Genomic DNA, 15,001 nt, shown 5'->3' with positions numbered 1-15,001 from the left:
TAAAGGATGGGAAAGCTGAGGCTCAGGAGGGGGACTTGCTCATCCTTGCAATCCAGACTGGAGCTGGGTGGAAGGCAGACACTGAAGAGACCAGATGCTCAGAGACACAGGGTCCCTGAAATTCACCTGCCGCATTGTTCCAAGACCCTCGTGTCCAGGGAGGGGATTCCGGGCACCCGCTGTCCTCCTGCCCTCCAGGGAACAAGGGGGGGGGGGGGGGGGGGGGGGGGGGGACACTTCACACGTAAGAACCTAAAGGGACACGTAGGATACTCAGGGATCTACAGCCTCAGAACTGAGATCAGATGTGAACAAGAAAATAAGAGGGGTGCCTGGGTGGCTCAGTCGGTTAAGTGTCTGCCTTAGGCTCAGGTCATGAGTTTGAGCCTTGCATCGGGCTCCCTGGTCAGCAGAGCGCCTGCTTCTCTCTCCCTCTGCTGCCCTCCTGCTTGTAAGCACGGTGTCTCTGTCAAATAAATAAATAAAATCTTAAAAAGAAAAGAAGATTCTCGCTAATGTATCAGCTGCTCCTCGAGCATGAGCATTGCTGGGGTGCAGGGGAGGCCGGAAGATGGAATGCGGTGGGGGGCTTCACGCCTGGGGTGGGCTGAATGGGCACCCATAGCCGGCCCTCCCCCTGGGCACCTCGAGGCAGCAGAGGCCCAGGGAAGCCAGGTCCCTGTTCTGTAACCCATGGCGGCCCCCACCTCACCCTCCGCCTGGACCTTTGGCAACAGTCCCCAAGGCCCGGGTGCTGAGCTCACCCGGCTGTTCCTCAAGAGTCACCTCTGCCCTGCGAGGTGGGTTCCGTGATGCCGGGATTCACCGATGAGGCAAGAGGTCGGGTGCCCTTCCCACCACCGGAACCAGGAAGGGACCCAAGCCCATGCAGTTCCCTCCCCTAAATTCTCCTTCCCAGCGGGGTGCTCTCGGTCCAAGCTTCATAGCCAGGCAGGACACAGCCAGGGAGAAGGAGCATTTCAAGGACAAGATCTGGTCCATGAGCCCAGGCTCCCTGGCCAAGACAGGTCCCTGGGCAGGAGGAGGGGAAGTGTCTGGTGCCAGGACTTGGGGGTCCTGTGGGGGCAGGCTCCAACTTCCCCAGATCCCTCTGGATGCCGGATTGGGGGGCCTCCCCCTGAGCTTCTCATTTCCCCACAATGGATATACGTTACTTAAATGATCCACAGAGAATGATAAAAACAATAAAGAGAAGACAAAAGCCTCCCCGGAGGGTCCCTGCGGGTGGCTCCCCAGGGGGGCGGGCTCTTGGCCCGGAAGGCGGTTAGCTCAGCGGCAGGAGCCCTCAGCGCGGAGAGCAGCTGCCTGAGCCCGCAGCGGAGGTCCTGCGGGGGTAACCGGGGACAGGCGGGGGTGCAGGAGGCCAGCCTCAGTGGGGAGCCTTTGGGGGGCCTGTCCGGTTCCCCCTGCAGAGGCTGTCACGGTGGGGCCCCGGGAAGCCCACCTGCAGGGGGAGACGCCAATTAGAGACTGCCCGATGGACGGGCCTCCTCTTGCCGGGCACCTCCCCGTTCCACACTCAACCCCTAGGGCCTCGCAGTCTCCTCTGCTCCCTCAGTCCCCGGAGACCCCAGCACACCATGTCCTGTTTGTCTCCAGGCTGTGTCCCCGTCTGACTGTAATCTCCCTGACACAGCAGTGCCCCGTACCCAGCACAGGCGCTGGTGTACGATGGGGGTTCAGTAAATGTCTGTCCAAAGAGACGGATGGATGGACGGATGGACGGATGGGCATACAAACTGCCAGGCAGGGACAGAGGGAGGGCGAGCCCAGGCATCTGGTGCCTCCCTGAGCCCCGAGGACCTTGGCCAGAACCCGAGAGCTTCCTTCAGATGGCTAGAGAGCCACGGATGTCCCCCTACCCTCTGCGACAGGGAACTGGGGGTCTCAGAGAGGGCGAGAGAGCAGCTCAAGGTTGCACAGATCATTAGCAGCAGGATCAGTGCTCAGACCCAGGTCTCCTGCCTCCCATCCACCCCTCCTCCAGCCGGTGGAAACACAAAGCACGCGCCCCCCCAACCACTGTGCCACCCCATTGTTCATCATTAGAAGGCGGGGGCACGCTGCCTCGCCGGAGCAGAGATGGGGGAGCTGTCCCAGACACCCTGGTTACCCCGACTCCTAATTCACCCTGTGAGTTGTCACAGCTCTGGGCTGGGACTTCACAAAAGGGTCCAGTCCTGAGGCGCTGCCTACCCTCCAGCGGTGGGACAGCCCACCCCGGCACATGCCCCCTCCCCAATGCCTGCAGGGCACCCGGGGTGGAGGGGGAGGGGCTGCTGCCTCGTGATGAAGTGCATGTCCAGGACTTTTGTCCCCAGGACGACTGAGCGACGTGACCCCATCCCACTCCCAGGGCCAGGCCTCAGGTTCCAATAAGCCCAGGTCCCTTCCGCTCTCCTTCAGACACACAGCCGACAGGAAAGCTGCGCCAAGCCTGGCCCCATCCTGTCTCGCTGGGAGAGGGACCTCGAGGAATCCCTTCCCTGCAATGCCCCTGAGTTTCCCTGCTGCTAAAACAAGTGACTCAGACCAGCTCTGGAGGCAGGGTTTCCCCACCCCAGCACCTCTGACATTTGGGGTTGGAAGATTCTCGGGGGGGTGGGCTGTCCTATGGCCCTGGCCTCCATCTGCTAGCTATCCGTAGTGCCTGCCCCCAAGTTGGGACAAAGGTGTCTCCAGACAGGGGCCAAATATCCCCCGGGAGCGGAACCACTCCAGCTGAGAACCACCGAACTAGACGTCCTCTGGGAACCCCATGAGCTAGAGGGGGTCTGGCACCTGAGTCTTCTGTGCTCCTGAGTGACAGCTACTACCGGGGCCTACTGAGAGCCAGGCAAATGGCTATGTGCCTTCTAAGCCTAATTTCACCCCATGGTCCCAATGAGCCCAGGAGGCAAGGACGATTGTGCCCATTTTACAGATGGGGAAACTGAGGCTGGGGAAGGTTACGTCTTGCCCTGGCTCAGGGCCATCACTCAGCACCCCTTCTGTTCAGCCTTCACTTCCCCTCCCTACCCTGCTGACTCCCACCCACCTTTTCATTCTCAGCTTCTATGTTTCCCTTAGAGACACGCCCCCTGGACATTGAAGACAGAGTCATGCTCTGGGACCAACAGTCCCTACAAGTCAAGTGTCATATGCGGTGGAAAGGAGGCAGGGAAGGATCTTTTTATTTTGTTTATTATTACTAGCTCCATGCACTGAACATGCACAAATTCCATAATATAAAAGAAGTTTAATTTTTTTTAGAGTTTAAAGAACTGAAAAGGTAGGGCTCGGGCTTCCCCATTAGACGTGGCTCGATCCCAGGACCACGCTGGACCTGTGTGTGACCCTGGGCAGGTGACTTCCTCTTCCTGAGCCTCAGTTTACCGATCCATGACGTGGGAACCAACACAGCACCTGCCCCCAGGCCCTGGGTGAGCTTCGACAAATGGCAACAGTGTGGTAGATGGCAAAGGATGTCCTAGACATCTGCCGGACGCCAAGCTCCAGCCCCAACCTCTCCCACAGAGCAGAGCCCGAGATGTCACAGACACGGACCCCCCCCCCAGCCTGGCCGCCCTGTCCTGCCAGGTGCCCCAAGGAGCAGGCTCCAGTGTACCAAGACCCCTGATGCCCCGGTTCCATCTCCTCACTCAGCCCTGTGCGGAGGCCACACCCATAACACAGCCTTAATGGTTAGGATAGTAAATTTCACGTGATATGTATTTCACCACATTAAAAAAAGTAACTAAAATCATTACAGAATATTCTAGATCGGGTATAAAAATAAAAAATACAGACACAGTTCAGTGTAAGACAGCACGCGACGTAGAATACAAATCCTACACAGTAAGAGTTGTTTATACCCACATAGATCCAGGAACCGCGAGCACAACTGACCATCATCTGCTAAAAAATGAGCTACTTTTAAAAAGGTTGCTGGTAGGGGCGCCTGGGTGGCTCAGTGGGTTAAGCCTCTGCCTTTGGCTCAGGTCATGATCTCAGGGTCCTGGGATCGAGCCCCGCATCAGGCTCTCTGCTCAGCCGGGAGCCTGCTTCCTCCTCTCTCTCTCTCTCTGCGTGCCTCTCCTCCTACTTGTGATCTCCCTCTCTGTCAAATAAATAAATAAAATTTAAAAAATAATTAATTAATTAATAAAAAGGGTGCTGGGGCGCCTGGGTGGCTCAGAGGGTTAAAGCCTCTGCCTTCGGCTCAGGTCATGATCCCGGGGTCCTGGGATCGAGCCCCACATCGGGCTGTCTGCTCCGCAGGGAGCCTGCTTCCTCCTCTCTCTCTCTCTCTCTCTCTCTCTTTCTCACTCTCTCTCTGCCTACTTGTGATCTGTCAAATAAATAAATAAAAATCTTTAAAAAATAAAAATAAAATTAAATAAAATAAAAATGAAATAAATAAATAAAAAGGCTGCTGCAGAAAACGAAACCTTTGAAAAACCAAACCAAACTACAATCACGACTCTCCCTAGATTTGCCTTCTCTTTTGTAAACCGTCCTTAGTTACTAGGACTCATGGAAGCTATTTTTTTATATTAAGTCATCTTTTTATTGAGGCAAGAAGATGACATTTTGTTCAATCAGTTATCTCGGTACCTGTCGCCAGCCTTGAAATCTTGTTCGAGAATAGGGGTCTTGGCTCCCTGGGGGCCAGAGGCAGGTCTGGGAATCGCACTGAAAGCAACGCGGCCAAGCCCGGGAAACAGGCGCAGCGTCCGAGCGCACCGGGCACATGCTCTCTGGCCGCCTGAGCACGGGCATTTGACGGGGTTGGCTATGTTGGGGGGCCGGCAGTTCGAGACAGGGTGGGGATAAGAAGAGAAAGTCGCAGACCTGACGAGTGCACTCTTACACGTCTTTGAAAGCCAAAGGAGAAAAGAAACCTGTCGTTTCATAAAGCAGCAAAGGCTGAATGCCACTTCCAGAAGGGGCTTCCCCACCGCGCCAGCCTGGGCTGTGCCTGTGTCCCCTCCTCCAGGGCACGCCAGGCACCTGTCTCCCTCAGCGCTGCCTGCCCCCAGCCCCCCTGCACTGGCCTGGCACATAGCAGGTGCTCAGTAAAGACTTTCTGAGCAGACAACTGAATGGAGAGTGAATGAACGAGTCCTCGCTGTGACACAGGGGTCCGACTCCAGCTCCGCTTCCCATTCTCGGAGGACCCTGAGCAAGGCCCAAAGGCCCCAGCCTGCTAGGACTTTCTGGGATTCCGTGGTCTCATTTCCCAGGGAACCCTGCCACCTGGGAGCCAGCTCGAGGCCAGGCTGCAGCTCCCTGCATGCCCCTCTCCTGCCAGGCCCAGGGTAAACCGGCCTTCTGCAGCGGGAAGGGTGAGGGATAGACAGATACGCGGGAGCGCTTTACCCCCACCCGCCACCAGCGCGGGCCCAGCTGCCTCCGTGGTGCACCTGACGGATTCGTCTCCCATTATCTCTGCAAACAACCCCCTCCCGTGCTGCTCCCCTCGCTGCGCAGATCCTGGAGGAGGATCCCACGCACACCCATGAAGAGGAAGCCTCTTCCTTCCTGCCCTCCCTGCCTCCTCCAGCCCCCATGGTCTTCTGTCTGCTGTCTCTCTGTCCTCGGAGTGATGGCAATTTCACAATCATCCACAAGGGCCTGGGACCTGCCGCAGCTTCTTAGCCTGCACTGCGGGTCCTCACCTTCCACGGCAACAAGCCGGGCTCAGCATGTGGACCCCGACACTAGCCTGACCTCTCAGCCTCCAGCCCCCTCCCTGCAAATACAGAGAACCACACAGCAGCGCAGGGCAGGGAGCCCCTGAGATGACCCCGAGGGGCCGCCAGCAGGAGCCCGGTGTGGACTGAGCCCTGATGAGGCCGGCCTGGGCACCCCATGGCTGCTGGCTGTCCTGTGCTCCTGACAACCTGGGGCCTGGGCGCTCCCGAAGACCTGCGCCCGACCAGCACCAAGGCCCAAGTGCAACTCCCGGCTCTGCTTCTGCTCCCTGGGCAGTCCATGACCAATCATAGAATCATGTAAGAGCCCTGGGCCTGGGCTTAGCCGGAGGAACACGGGGCTCTTAATTTTGAGGTTGTGAGTTTGAGCTCTATGCTGGGTACAGAGATGACTTAAAAATAAAATCTTAAAAAAAAAAAAAAAAAAGGAGGGCACCAGGGTGGCTCAGTGGGTTAAAGCCTCTGCCTTCAGCTTGGGTCATGATACCAGGGTCCTGGGATTGAGCCCCACATGGGGCTCTCTGCTCGGCAGGGAGCCTGCTTCCCCCTCTCTCTCTCTGCCTGCCTCTCTGCCTACTTGTGATCTCTGTCTGTCAAATGAATAAATGAAATCTTTAAAAAAAAAAAAAAAAGGAAAAAAGCCCTGGGTCTTGGTTCCCTGCTGCATTGTGGCTACTGAAAGTCCACACAAAATAAGGGGATCCTAGAGCATGCTGGAGAAACAGAGACTGGGTGGTCAGGGCACGCCTCTCCGAAGAGAGGACCCTGGGCTGGTGATGCCAAGACCTGGGTGCGGAGGGAACAGCAAGGATGGGGAGTTCAGAGGTAGAAATGAACGTGGCGTGGGGGAGGGTCAGCAAGTGTGTGTTGGGGGGGCGGTGCCCAGTGAGGCCATGGAAGAAGGGGAGGTGAGTGATCCTGGGAAGCCCACATTTTCCCAGGGAGGGCTGGCGTCAGCACTGCCCCCAGCTGTTGGGTGCCCCAAGAGCTGTCTGGGATATGAAAGGGCTGGCTGGGGGCTGTGGTGGCAAAGTGTTCTCTGAGAATGGACCAGGGCACTTGGGACACAGGAGTTCATCTTACCTGCTTCCTGTGCAAAAGACAGAGGGGACGGCGGGCCACCTACAGTGCTCGTGAACCAGTGACATTCGGGCCAGTTGAGGGAGAATAGAAGGGCTCATTTTGTTTGCCAGCAACAATGGCACTGGCCGCCCAGAACCCTGGAGGAAACTGATCGAGTGCTATAATCTGTGATCCATTACCAATGTCTGCTGTGGGCACCGGCAGAGAGGGTGGAGATAGGAGTGTCCCTGTTTAACTATCCCCGGGCTAGCTTCACCCTACAGGATTCTAGAACACCACAGTGAGGTGGGTCGGGGACTGACCCAGGAAGGCCAGTGGAAAGCACTGAGTCAGCTGTCTCCTAGGCTTGAAGACACCACCAAAATGAACCAAAGGACATATACTTGAGGCCCACAGAACTTTCTGGCAAAGAAAGATCAGTTCTTGTCTTTATAAGCTCTTCAGAGAGAGTCACCCTATGGCAAGGGCTGTGTGTCACAAGGCCTAGGGCCCCGGCTCTGTTACGGCAGCCTCCACGACGGCTCTCCAGGGGCAGCCTCTACAGCCTCCCTGCTGTTCCTTGAACGCACCAAGTCTATTCCCCGTGCACCTGCCGATTGCTCTTCCCTGTGCCTGGAACTCCCCTCCACGGCCAAGTCCTTGTCCAGGTTGTAGCTGAAATAGCAGCTTGGCAAAGGAACCAAAGTCACTCCACCTGTCTGGGCCTCAGTTTCCCCATTGTCATAATGAGAAGGGGACTTGGAAGACTGCTCCATGGCTCATAATGATGACGATACTGATGTCATTATTCTTAGCACCACTGGCAGAGAGAATGTAACTAGGCTGTGCTCCAGACGGTTTATGTGAATTAGATCATTTGTTCTTTACAATATTCCTATAAAGGTTAACTCTCCAGATGGGAAAACCAAGGTACCGACACGTCCAATAACTTGCTCCAGATTGCTCACACAGGTCCTGGGGTGTGGGTCCCCAAGCCCGGCGCCCTGGTTCGGAAGCCCATCTGGCCGCTCTGCTCTGCCTTCCCCTGGCGGAAGCACAGCTGTGAGCAAGGCAGGGCCTGGGGGCTCAGGAGCCCCATCTAGGAAATGCTGTGTTGGGACACTCCTCTGGGTGACAGCAGGGAGGAACTGAATGAGGCCACGTCTGAGAGCTCGCTAAGCACACGGCAGCACTGGGAAAGCATCTGCCAGCTCTCCAGGACAGATCGCAGCCCTGTCGGACCCCAGGGCAGCTCCCGGGAGTCACCAGCAATGTACGTGAAGCACGGGATGTGCTTCCTGGGAGCGGAGCACCTGCCGTGGCCGGGCTCTGGGGGCACAGGGGCAAACAGTACAGGGCCCGCCCGCAGGGCCAGGAAAGGAGGCAGGGAGGCTCGCAGATGAGTAACTGTTGCCAGCTGAGTCTGCGGCTGTGCTGGGTCCCCTAAGCTAACCTGAGGAATAAAGCCCTGGGGGTAGGGAGATAGAAGCCGAGCAAAGAAGCGGAGGGGACAGGCGGAGGGGACAGGCCAGGCCAAGGTCAGGAAGGCTCAGGGGGCGAGGTGAGTTCGGGAACACACAGCAATTCAGGCAGGCCAGGGGCAGAAGGAGATGGTGGTGAGACCGGCAGGGTCAACAGGGTCAGACCACACCCGTCCTCATCCCCCTATAACCACGCCGAAGGAAGGTTTTAAGCAGAAGCCAAACACTGTCAGGTTTTTGTTCAACAATGACTCCTCTGGCTGTCAGGTGGGAAGGAGGGGGATTATGTACAGACGGGGAATCCCGGAGGGCTTCTTGGAGGAGGTGACATGCAGGTGAGCCTCCGGAAAGACTATCTCAGTTGGCCTAGGAAGGTCAGAAAGAAGGGTGGGTAGTTCCAGAGGGGAGATATGAGCAGACAAAGCCCCAGGAAGGAAGGGCGGGGAGTTCTGGAAGGCAGAGCCATGGGGATAAAGACCTAGAAGTAGGAACGTTTCTGGAACGCTCACCTGGGGAAGCGGAAAAGTGAAAATGAGGTCAGAGGCAGATCAGAACCACATGTTGGTCCTCGGATGTAGGGGAGGAAAAGGCGGCGGCGGCTGCTCTCTCCACATGCGCTCCTCCCTTGCTGCCCCCCCCAACTCCGCAGGAGGAACCGGCTCACCATCTGGGTTCTGGCCACTGGGCTAGATGTCCAGCATGGGGGTCAACAGAGCTGGGCAGGGCGGCCACAGCTCCTGCCCTCCACAGCCTGGACTCAGGGACAGGGAGTTGTACGGAGTGGCCCCTAGGGGAGCCTGGCTCTGCACACCCCACCCACGGAGCTGCCCCAGAATCTCACGGCATGGATCCTTGCAGGCCTGCCACGCCCTGGCTGTGATGGGGGCCCTCTCTAGGCCTCTCAGTTCCCCATCTGAACGGCACACAGAAGACCACCCACCGTGGCTGTCATCTCTTGGGCACGGTGCTATGACCCTCACAAGGAATGTCTTCCCAGGACATCATCATTCCCATCACACACACGGGGAAACTGAGGCTCAGAGAATCACTTGAGGCCTGGTCAGGATTCTAGATCCATTTCTCACCCACCCAACTTGCCTGGAAGTTCTCCAGGCTTGCCTCCTCCCCTCGCACCCCCCCCACCTCAAGTCTCCCTTCATGTGAGCCTCCCCTGCCAGCTCCACATTCTGCCACATCCCTCAGGGGACCAGGGGACAATCAGCATGCCGCTCCACTCTCCCCCAGCCCAAGCAGGCATCACTCATCCATCCCAGCCCACATCAACCCCTCACTGCTATACTTTCCCTCCACTCCATGACATACAGCCTCAGAATCTTTCTTAACCCGGCACTCTGGGCAGCCACTACAGACTGATGAGAGCTGGCATCCAAGAGAAAACCTATTTGCCATCCTTGGCCCAGTCTCACCAATCACTTTATAGAAAAGGTGACTGAACCCCAGAAATGGGAAAAGACTTCTCAAGGCCACTGGTGACTTAGTGACAAAGCCAGGCCTGGGACCCAGTCTCCAGATTCATTTCTGGTCCCAACCCCTCTCTTTGGTGAGCAGGGCCTGGTGGTCCCCAGAGATGACACACAAGGCAAGGAGTCCCCAACACCCACCTCCACCCCAGTTCAACTGGGCCCTACACCAGCCCTCTGGGGACAAAAGAATCTAAGCGAAGCCTGCCCTGTCTGGCTGGTACAGCAACCACGCTCACAAGTCCCTCCCCATGGCCCTGTTCTGGGCAGCTGCACTGCTGTCCCATCAGCCCAAAGCGGACAGCCACCCAGGCCTCCCCGCCAATAGTTTGGGGGAAAAGAGCTACTCACCACTGCTGGACTTCCTTCTCGGTAACTGCAAGAGAAAACAGAAGCAGCCTTTTAGCTCTGGGAAGTGCCTTAGGAGACAGGCAGACCCAGGGAACCTCCTTCCTGCCCTCCCCAGCCCGCGCCTACGGCCTACCCACCCATGTCCCCCAGATGATCTGTCCCAGTCAGGAGCTGCATGTCCAGCCACCCCAGCAGGGGACAGCACTGGCCTATCCCTCCTGAGGCCGACTGGGCTTCTAGAAGGACTGACAAGAACAGCCTCTTACATGCGGGGTTGTCTCTCCCTGCCGTCCTGGGGGTTGGGGGGTGGGCACAGGAAAGAGCCTCACACCCAGGCCAGTGTTTGAGATACGCTGTCCCCCAACTCTCAGCCCGGGGACAGCACCGTTGGAGAAGGCACCCGGGCACCTGCCTGCGTGTGGCGGGCCAGGGCAGGAAGGCTGAGCAGCCCCCCTGGGCTCTGGCTGCACCCAGCCCCCTCCCCTCCTCGGCCTGGCCCTCCGGCCCCCCACGGCGGTCAGTTCCAGGTTTTTTACAGGCAAGACGAGAACAGAGCCGTGAACCAAAACCTGGGACAAGCCACATAATGTGGTCAAACATCCAGCCAAGTCCAAATAGTCATTCCTTATTGAACCATGAAACGAACAAACAAAATCCCCCTCTTTTTTTCTGAAAAGTACTAAATTGGCTCAGGTTGGAACCAAACCAGGGTTCTCTCTAGGATCACAGAATGAGAACAGATAACCACCTCCTGGGCCACACTCACTCTTTGCAGGGGTGACCCTGGGAGAGTGCCTCGGTTTCCCCATTTGTAAAGCAGGAGTCCTAGGACCCGCCACAGGAGCTGTGCTGGGAATTCGATCAGAACAGGTGTGAAGCGGGTGTGAACGCTCCTGAGCCCCTGGCCCGCCAACGGGCTCGGCGCAGGCTTGCAGAAGGAACGAATGCAGGTAGAGGTGAACGGATGGACGGGAAGGTGGGTGTTGGGTGGGGGTCAACTGCACAACGGAATGGCAACCTCTTCCCAGGGAAGTGGGAAGGGAGGCCCCACGGGCTATCCCTGAATTGCTGTGCCCGACGACTCGAGGAGGCTACTTGTCAAATACCCACTCAAAGGAAACCAGTCCCAACTGCCAGATACCAAGTACCCACTGGCTCCATGCCAGGGTGGGCCTCTGTGCTTTGGCTCAGCCGCCCTGACAACAGGTCTGAGGGAAGACAGCCTTCCTCCACCCTGGCTCCAAATGGGGAAACTGAGGCACAAAGGGAGCCAGGACACGAAGTGAAAGAGCGAGGGTCTGAACTCCATGTGTGGCTCGGCCACCTGATCCACAGCCTGGAACCTGGTGGGCTGTGAATCAGGACCTGGGGGGCCAGCTGGAGGCCCCCCGCCAGGTTCCTCCTTGCACAGCCCAGATCTCAGGCGGAGGAAGAGGCTAGTTCTCGAGCAGGCAGCTGGTAAACAGAGGGCACAGCTATGGTGGGAGGCGCTGGTTACTTGGACCAGCCAGACCTGGTGTAAAGAATGGAATTTCCCAGACAGTTTTGGCAGAGGGTAGAAGGTGGGAAGGGGGTCAGGCGTGGGGGTGGAGAGGGAAGGTGACCTTGGTCTAACCCAGGCTGAGCTGCCCTGGGCTCGCCAGCCACATCTGGCAGTGAAGGGCCGCAGGGGCACAGGTGCTCAAAGCCGGGACCTGGAGAGACACAGGACCCCCATCACGGCACAGGCAGGGCTTGCGGGCACAGGCTGCGGCGCCGGACTAGGCTGGCTGGATTCAAACCCAGCTCCACAGCTTACTAGCTTGTGTGTCCTCGGGCAAAGTACTTCCCCTCTCTCAGCCTCAGTTCCCTCATCTGTGAAACGGGCTCTTGTGAAAACGACAATGGCTTGATGCTCTTCTGCACGAGAATCCACAGGTAAGGGCGCCTTGTGGCTCAGTCGATGAAGAGTCTGCCTTATGCTTGGGTCATGATCCCAGGGTCCTGGGATCGAGCCCCGTGTCGGGTGCCCTGCGCAGCGGGGAGTCTGCTTTTCCCTCTCCCTCTGCCCCTCCCCGCCTGCTCTGGCACTCTCTCTCTCAAACAAATAAATAAAATCTTAAAAAAAAAGAGTCCCGCAGGTTGGTAGCGGTCCCATTTTCCCAACTAGACTGAGGTTCAGACAAGTCCACATGCTTGCAGTAACCCAAGGTCACCTTGCCAGGAAATGGCAGGGCCAGGACCACCTTTGGAGCCAGGGATGGACACCCAACTGGGTGCCTCTGCATGACCTTGGGTGACCTTGGCATCACGTGACAGAAACAGCACGAGCTGGGTGGTAAGAGTTTGGACGACAGATCTACTGCTGACCTCTGGCCTCATGGGGCCAGAGAAGGGTCCCCTGGAATCGCCCAGCTCAGAAATTTCCCCCAAGTCCCCAGGATGGAATAGCTGCACGGGGGGATGGGACACAGTTGGCTGCCCCTCCCCCACTGGAATGGTGCCCAGCACCAATCAGCAGGCAGCAGCCCCGGGGGCGGAAGGGAACTGGGTGGGGGGGGGCGGTGGGCCTACTGAGGCTTTAAGGAGCTAATTAACCTTTAGGAAACAGATGAAGCCATCAGGTGTCTCCTGGCACCATGCCAGGGCCAGCAGGTCAACACTGCCTCCCTGCCTGGAGCCACGGAGGGTCCTGGGTGGGGCGGGAATCAGGCAGCCCTATGGGGACCCAGCCACCTACACAAAGCTCCTCCACCAGGGTCAGGAGCCTGGAGGTGACCAGTGTGAACCAGACTGTCCAGGGAGGCAGCCGAGCCAGAGACCTGAGGAAGGGACCCAAGGCCATGGCCAGGAGGAGGTCACTGCCCAGGTCTGTCCAATGCCAGGACCGGCATTCTTACCATTCTCTCTGGGTTTCCAGGAGCTCAGCCATCCCCAGGCTACCTTCTCGATTCTTCCCTCACCACCTGTCCAATGGTTCACTCAGGACGTTTCTTTCTATCAGCTCATTCATTTCACTGACTTGCCTGATCTAGATTCAGTCTAAGCACCAACAGCCATAAAATCACCAGCGATATGTGCTGCTCGTATCTTCTCTAACACACGACAGAAACACGACCATGAAGACGACTGTCCTGGATCAAAGCCAGCCTCTCCAATAGTGAAACATCCCAACATCGCGAGCCCCCCCCCCCCCCCCCCCCCCCACCGACCTGATGCCGTGGGAGGACGGGGCATCCACAGAGTCCTCCTGCCGAAATAGTCAACCTGAGTCTAATCATGGGGACAAAACCAGACAAATCCAGAAGGCGGGACACTCTACAAGGCAACTGGCCAGGACACTTGAGTCAGTCAGTGGCATGAAAGGTAAAACGAGGCAGGGGATCATTCTGGAAAAAGGGAAAAGGCCATCAAGCACAACCCACAAAGCCTGGATTGGGTCCTCCAACTGGCATTAAAGACCGGCCGCGGAAAACATGATTTGGACCTCGGAGGGAGCTGCACCACAGGCCACAGTTGGATGTCCCGATGACTCCGCTGATTTTCTTAGGGGAGGGAAAGGCACGGACGTGGTGTGGGAGGATGCCCCTTTTCATCGGAGATGTGCCCAGCAGTATTTAGGGGTGAGGGTCAGGATGCCGGCAGCTTCGTGCGGGAGGTTCGGAAATGCGCGCGCGCGCACACACACACACACACACACACACACACACACATTTAGAAAGAGAAGCAGCCAGCCCCGGCAAAACGCTGGCCGCAGGCGAATGTGGATGAAGGACACACAGGTGCTCCCACACTGTCATCTGAATCTTGCTCCTACTTTCAAAATATAAGGTTGCAGGGACAAGTTCGTCCTCATCAGCCCACAAACCTGGGTGTGCCCCCACCCCACCCCCAGCGCCAGAAGGCCCGGGGGGTCCTGCAGCTCTGACCACCACAGGCACAGGGAGGGAGGGAGGGGTGGGGGACGTCACGGGGTCCCTCTGCTCCACACTCCCCCTGGATACCAGAGTGACATTCCTAGGCTCGGGCTTCCCAGCTCCTCCCCGGGGCCTCCATCCAAGTGTGAAATTAAACAGGCGTCCACCCACACCGCACTTGCACGAGGCGGGTCCAAGCTCAAGGCTCAGGGCTCAGGACAACAAAAGGCTGTCCTCAGGGCTACTGCAGCCCAGCACTGCCCCCTCCAAGCTCCTCGCTAGCCATCCCCCCAGCTCCTGACCTCTGCACCTGCTGATCCTCTGCCCAAGACATACGTCCTCACCTCCTTCTCCTGGGTAATTCCTATGCCCCTTTCCGATTCCCGCTGGGATGTCCCTTCTCTGCAGAGCCCTCCTGCCCCACCACAGCCCCCCACTGAAGCCCCCCGATGTGCGGGAATCACTGTTTCCCGCCTGGTCTGTCTTCCCATCGGCTCACAGCAGAGAGGGGGACCAGGTGCTGCCTGCCGGGGCCAGCTCAGCAAGGGGGAAGGTGGTGAAACAGACTGGTCTGTGGAAGGAGCTCTGGGGCCAGCCCAGCCAGACCCCAGGCCAGGGCTCTGGTTGTGGGGCCCTGAGCAATGACTCCACATCTCGGAGCCTCGGTTTACACATCTGGAAAGGAGACGGGTGACAGCGCCTGCCTTAGAAGGAGAAGGGTATGGAAAGTGCATGTCACGATGTCTAGCATCCAGCAGGCGCTCAACAGTGGCACTTTTTCTTCTCTTCTCAATTGGACGCTAAGTACCCAGAGGTCAAGGCACTTCTCCTGGCATGCCCCAGCATCACCTGGGCACCCGGCCCCATGTCCTGCACACGGGGGGCAGAGAATAAACCCTCCTCAATTATCCCTCATCACCAAGCCGCTTGGCTGCACTGGTGACACATCCTACTGGGTTTCTCACACATGTTTGCTTTTACAACTGCCATCGGCTTTGGCCAACTTTAAAAAC

General features: G+C 57.7%; 1 protein-coding gene across 1 annotated transcript in view; it reads right to left on the bottom strand.

Annotated features, from left to right (window-relative positions):
- LOC111145464 (neuronal calcium sensor 1) overlaps window positions 1-15,001 on the bottom strand; it is a 49,638-nt gene that overhangs the window by 16,009 nt on the left and 18,628 nt on the right. Inside the window, exon 2 of the mRNA XM_022500360.1 lies at window positions 10,093-10,117. Coding sequence (XP_022356068.1) covers window positions 10,093-10,117 — 25 coding nt within the window. The remainder of the gene's footprint in view (window positions 1-10,092; window positions 10,118-15,001) is intronic.

The sequence above is a fragment of the Enhydra lutris genome, unplaced genomic scaffold, assembly GCF_002288905.1.
Source record: "Enhydra lutris kenyoni isolate GAN:26980312 unplaced genomic scaffold, ASM228890v2 scaffoldscaffold13, whole genome shotgun sequence".
In the NCBI taxonomy this organism is placed as follows: domain Eukaryota; kingdom Metazoa; phylum Chordata; class Mammalia; order Carnivora; family Mustelidae; genus Enhydra; species Enhydra lutris.
This window is presented reverse-complemented; position numbering and strand designations above follow the sequence as displayed.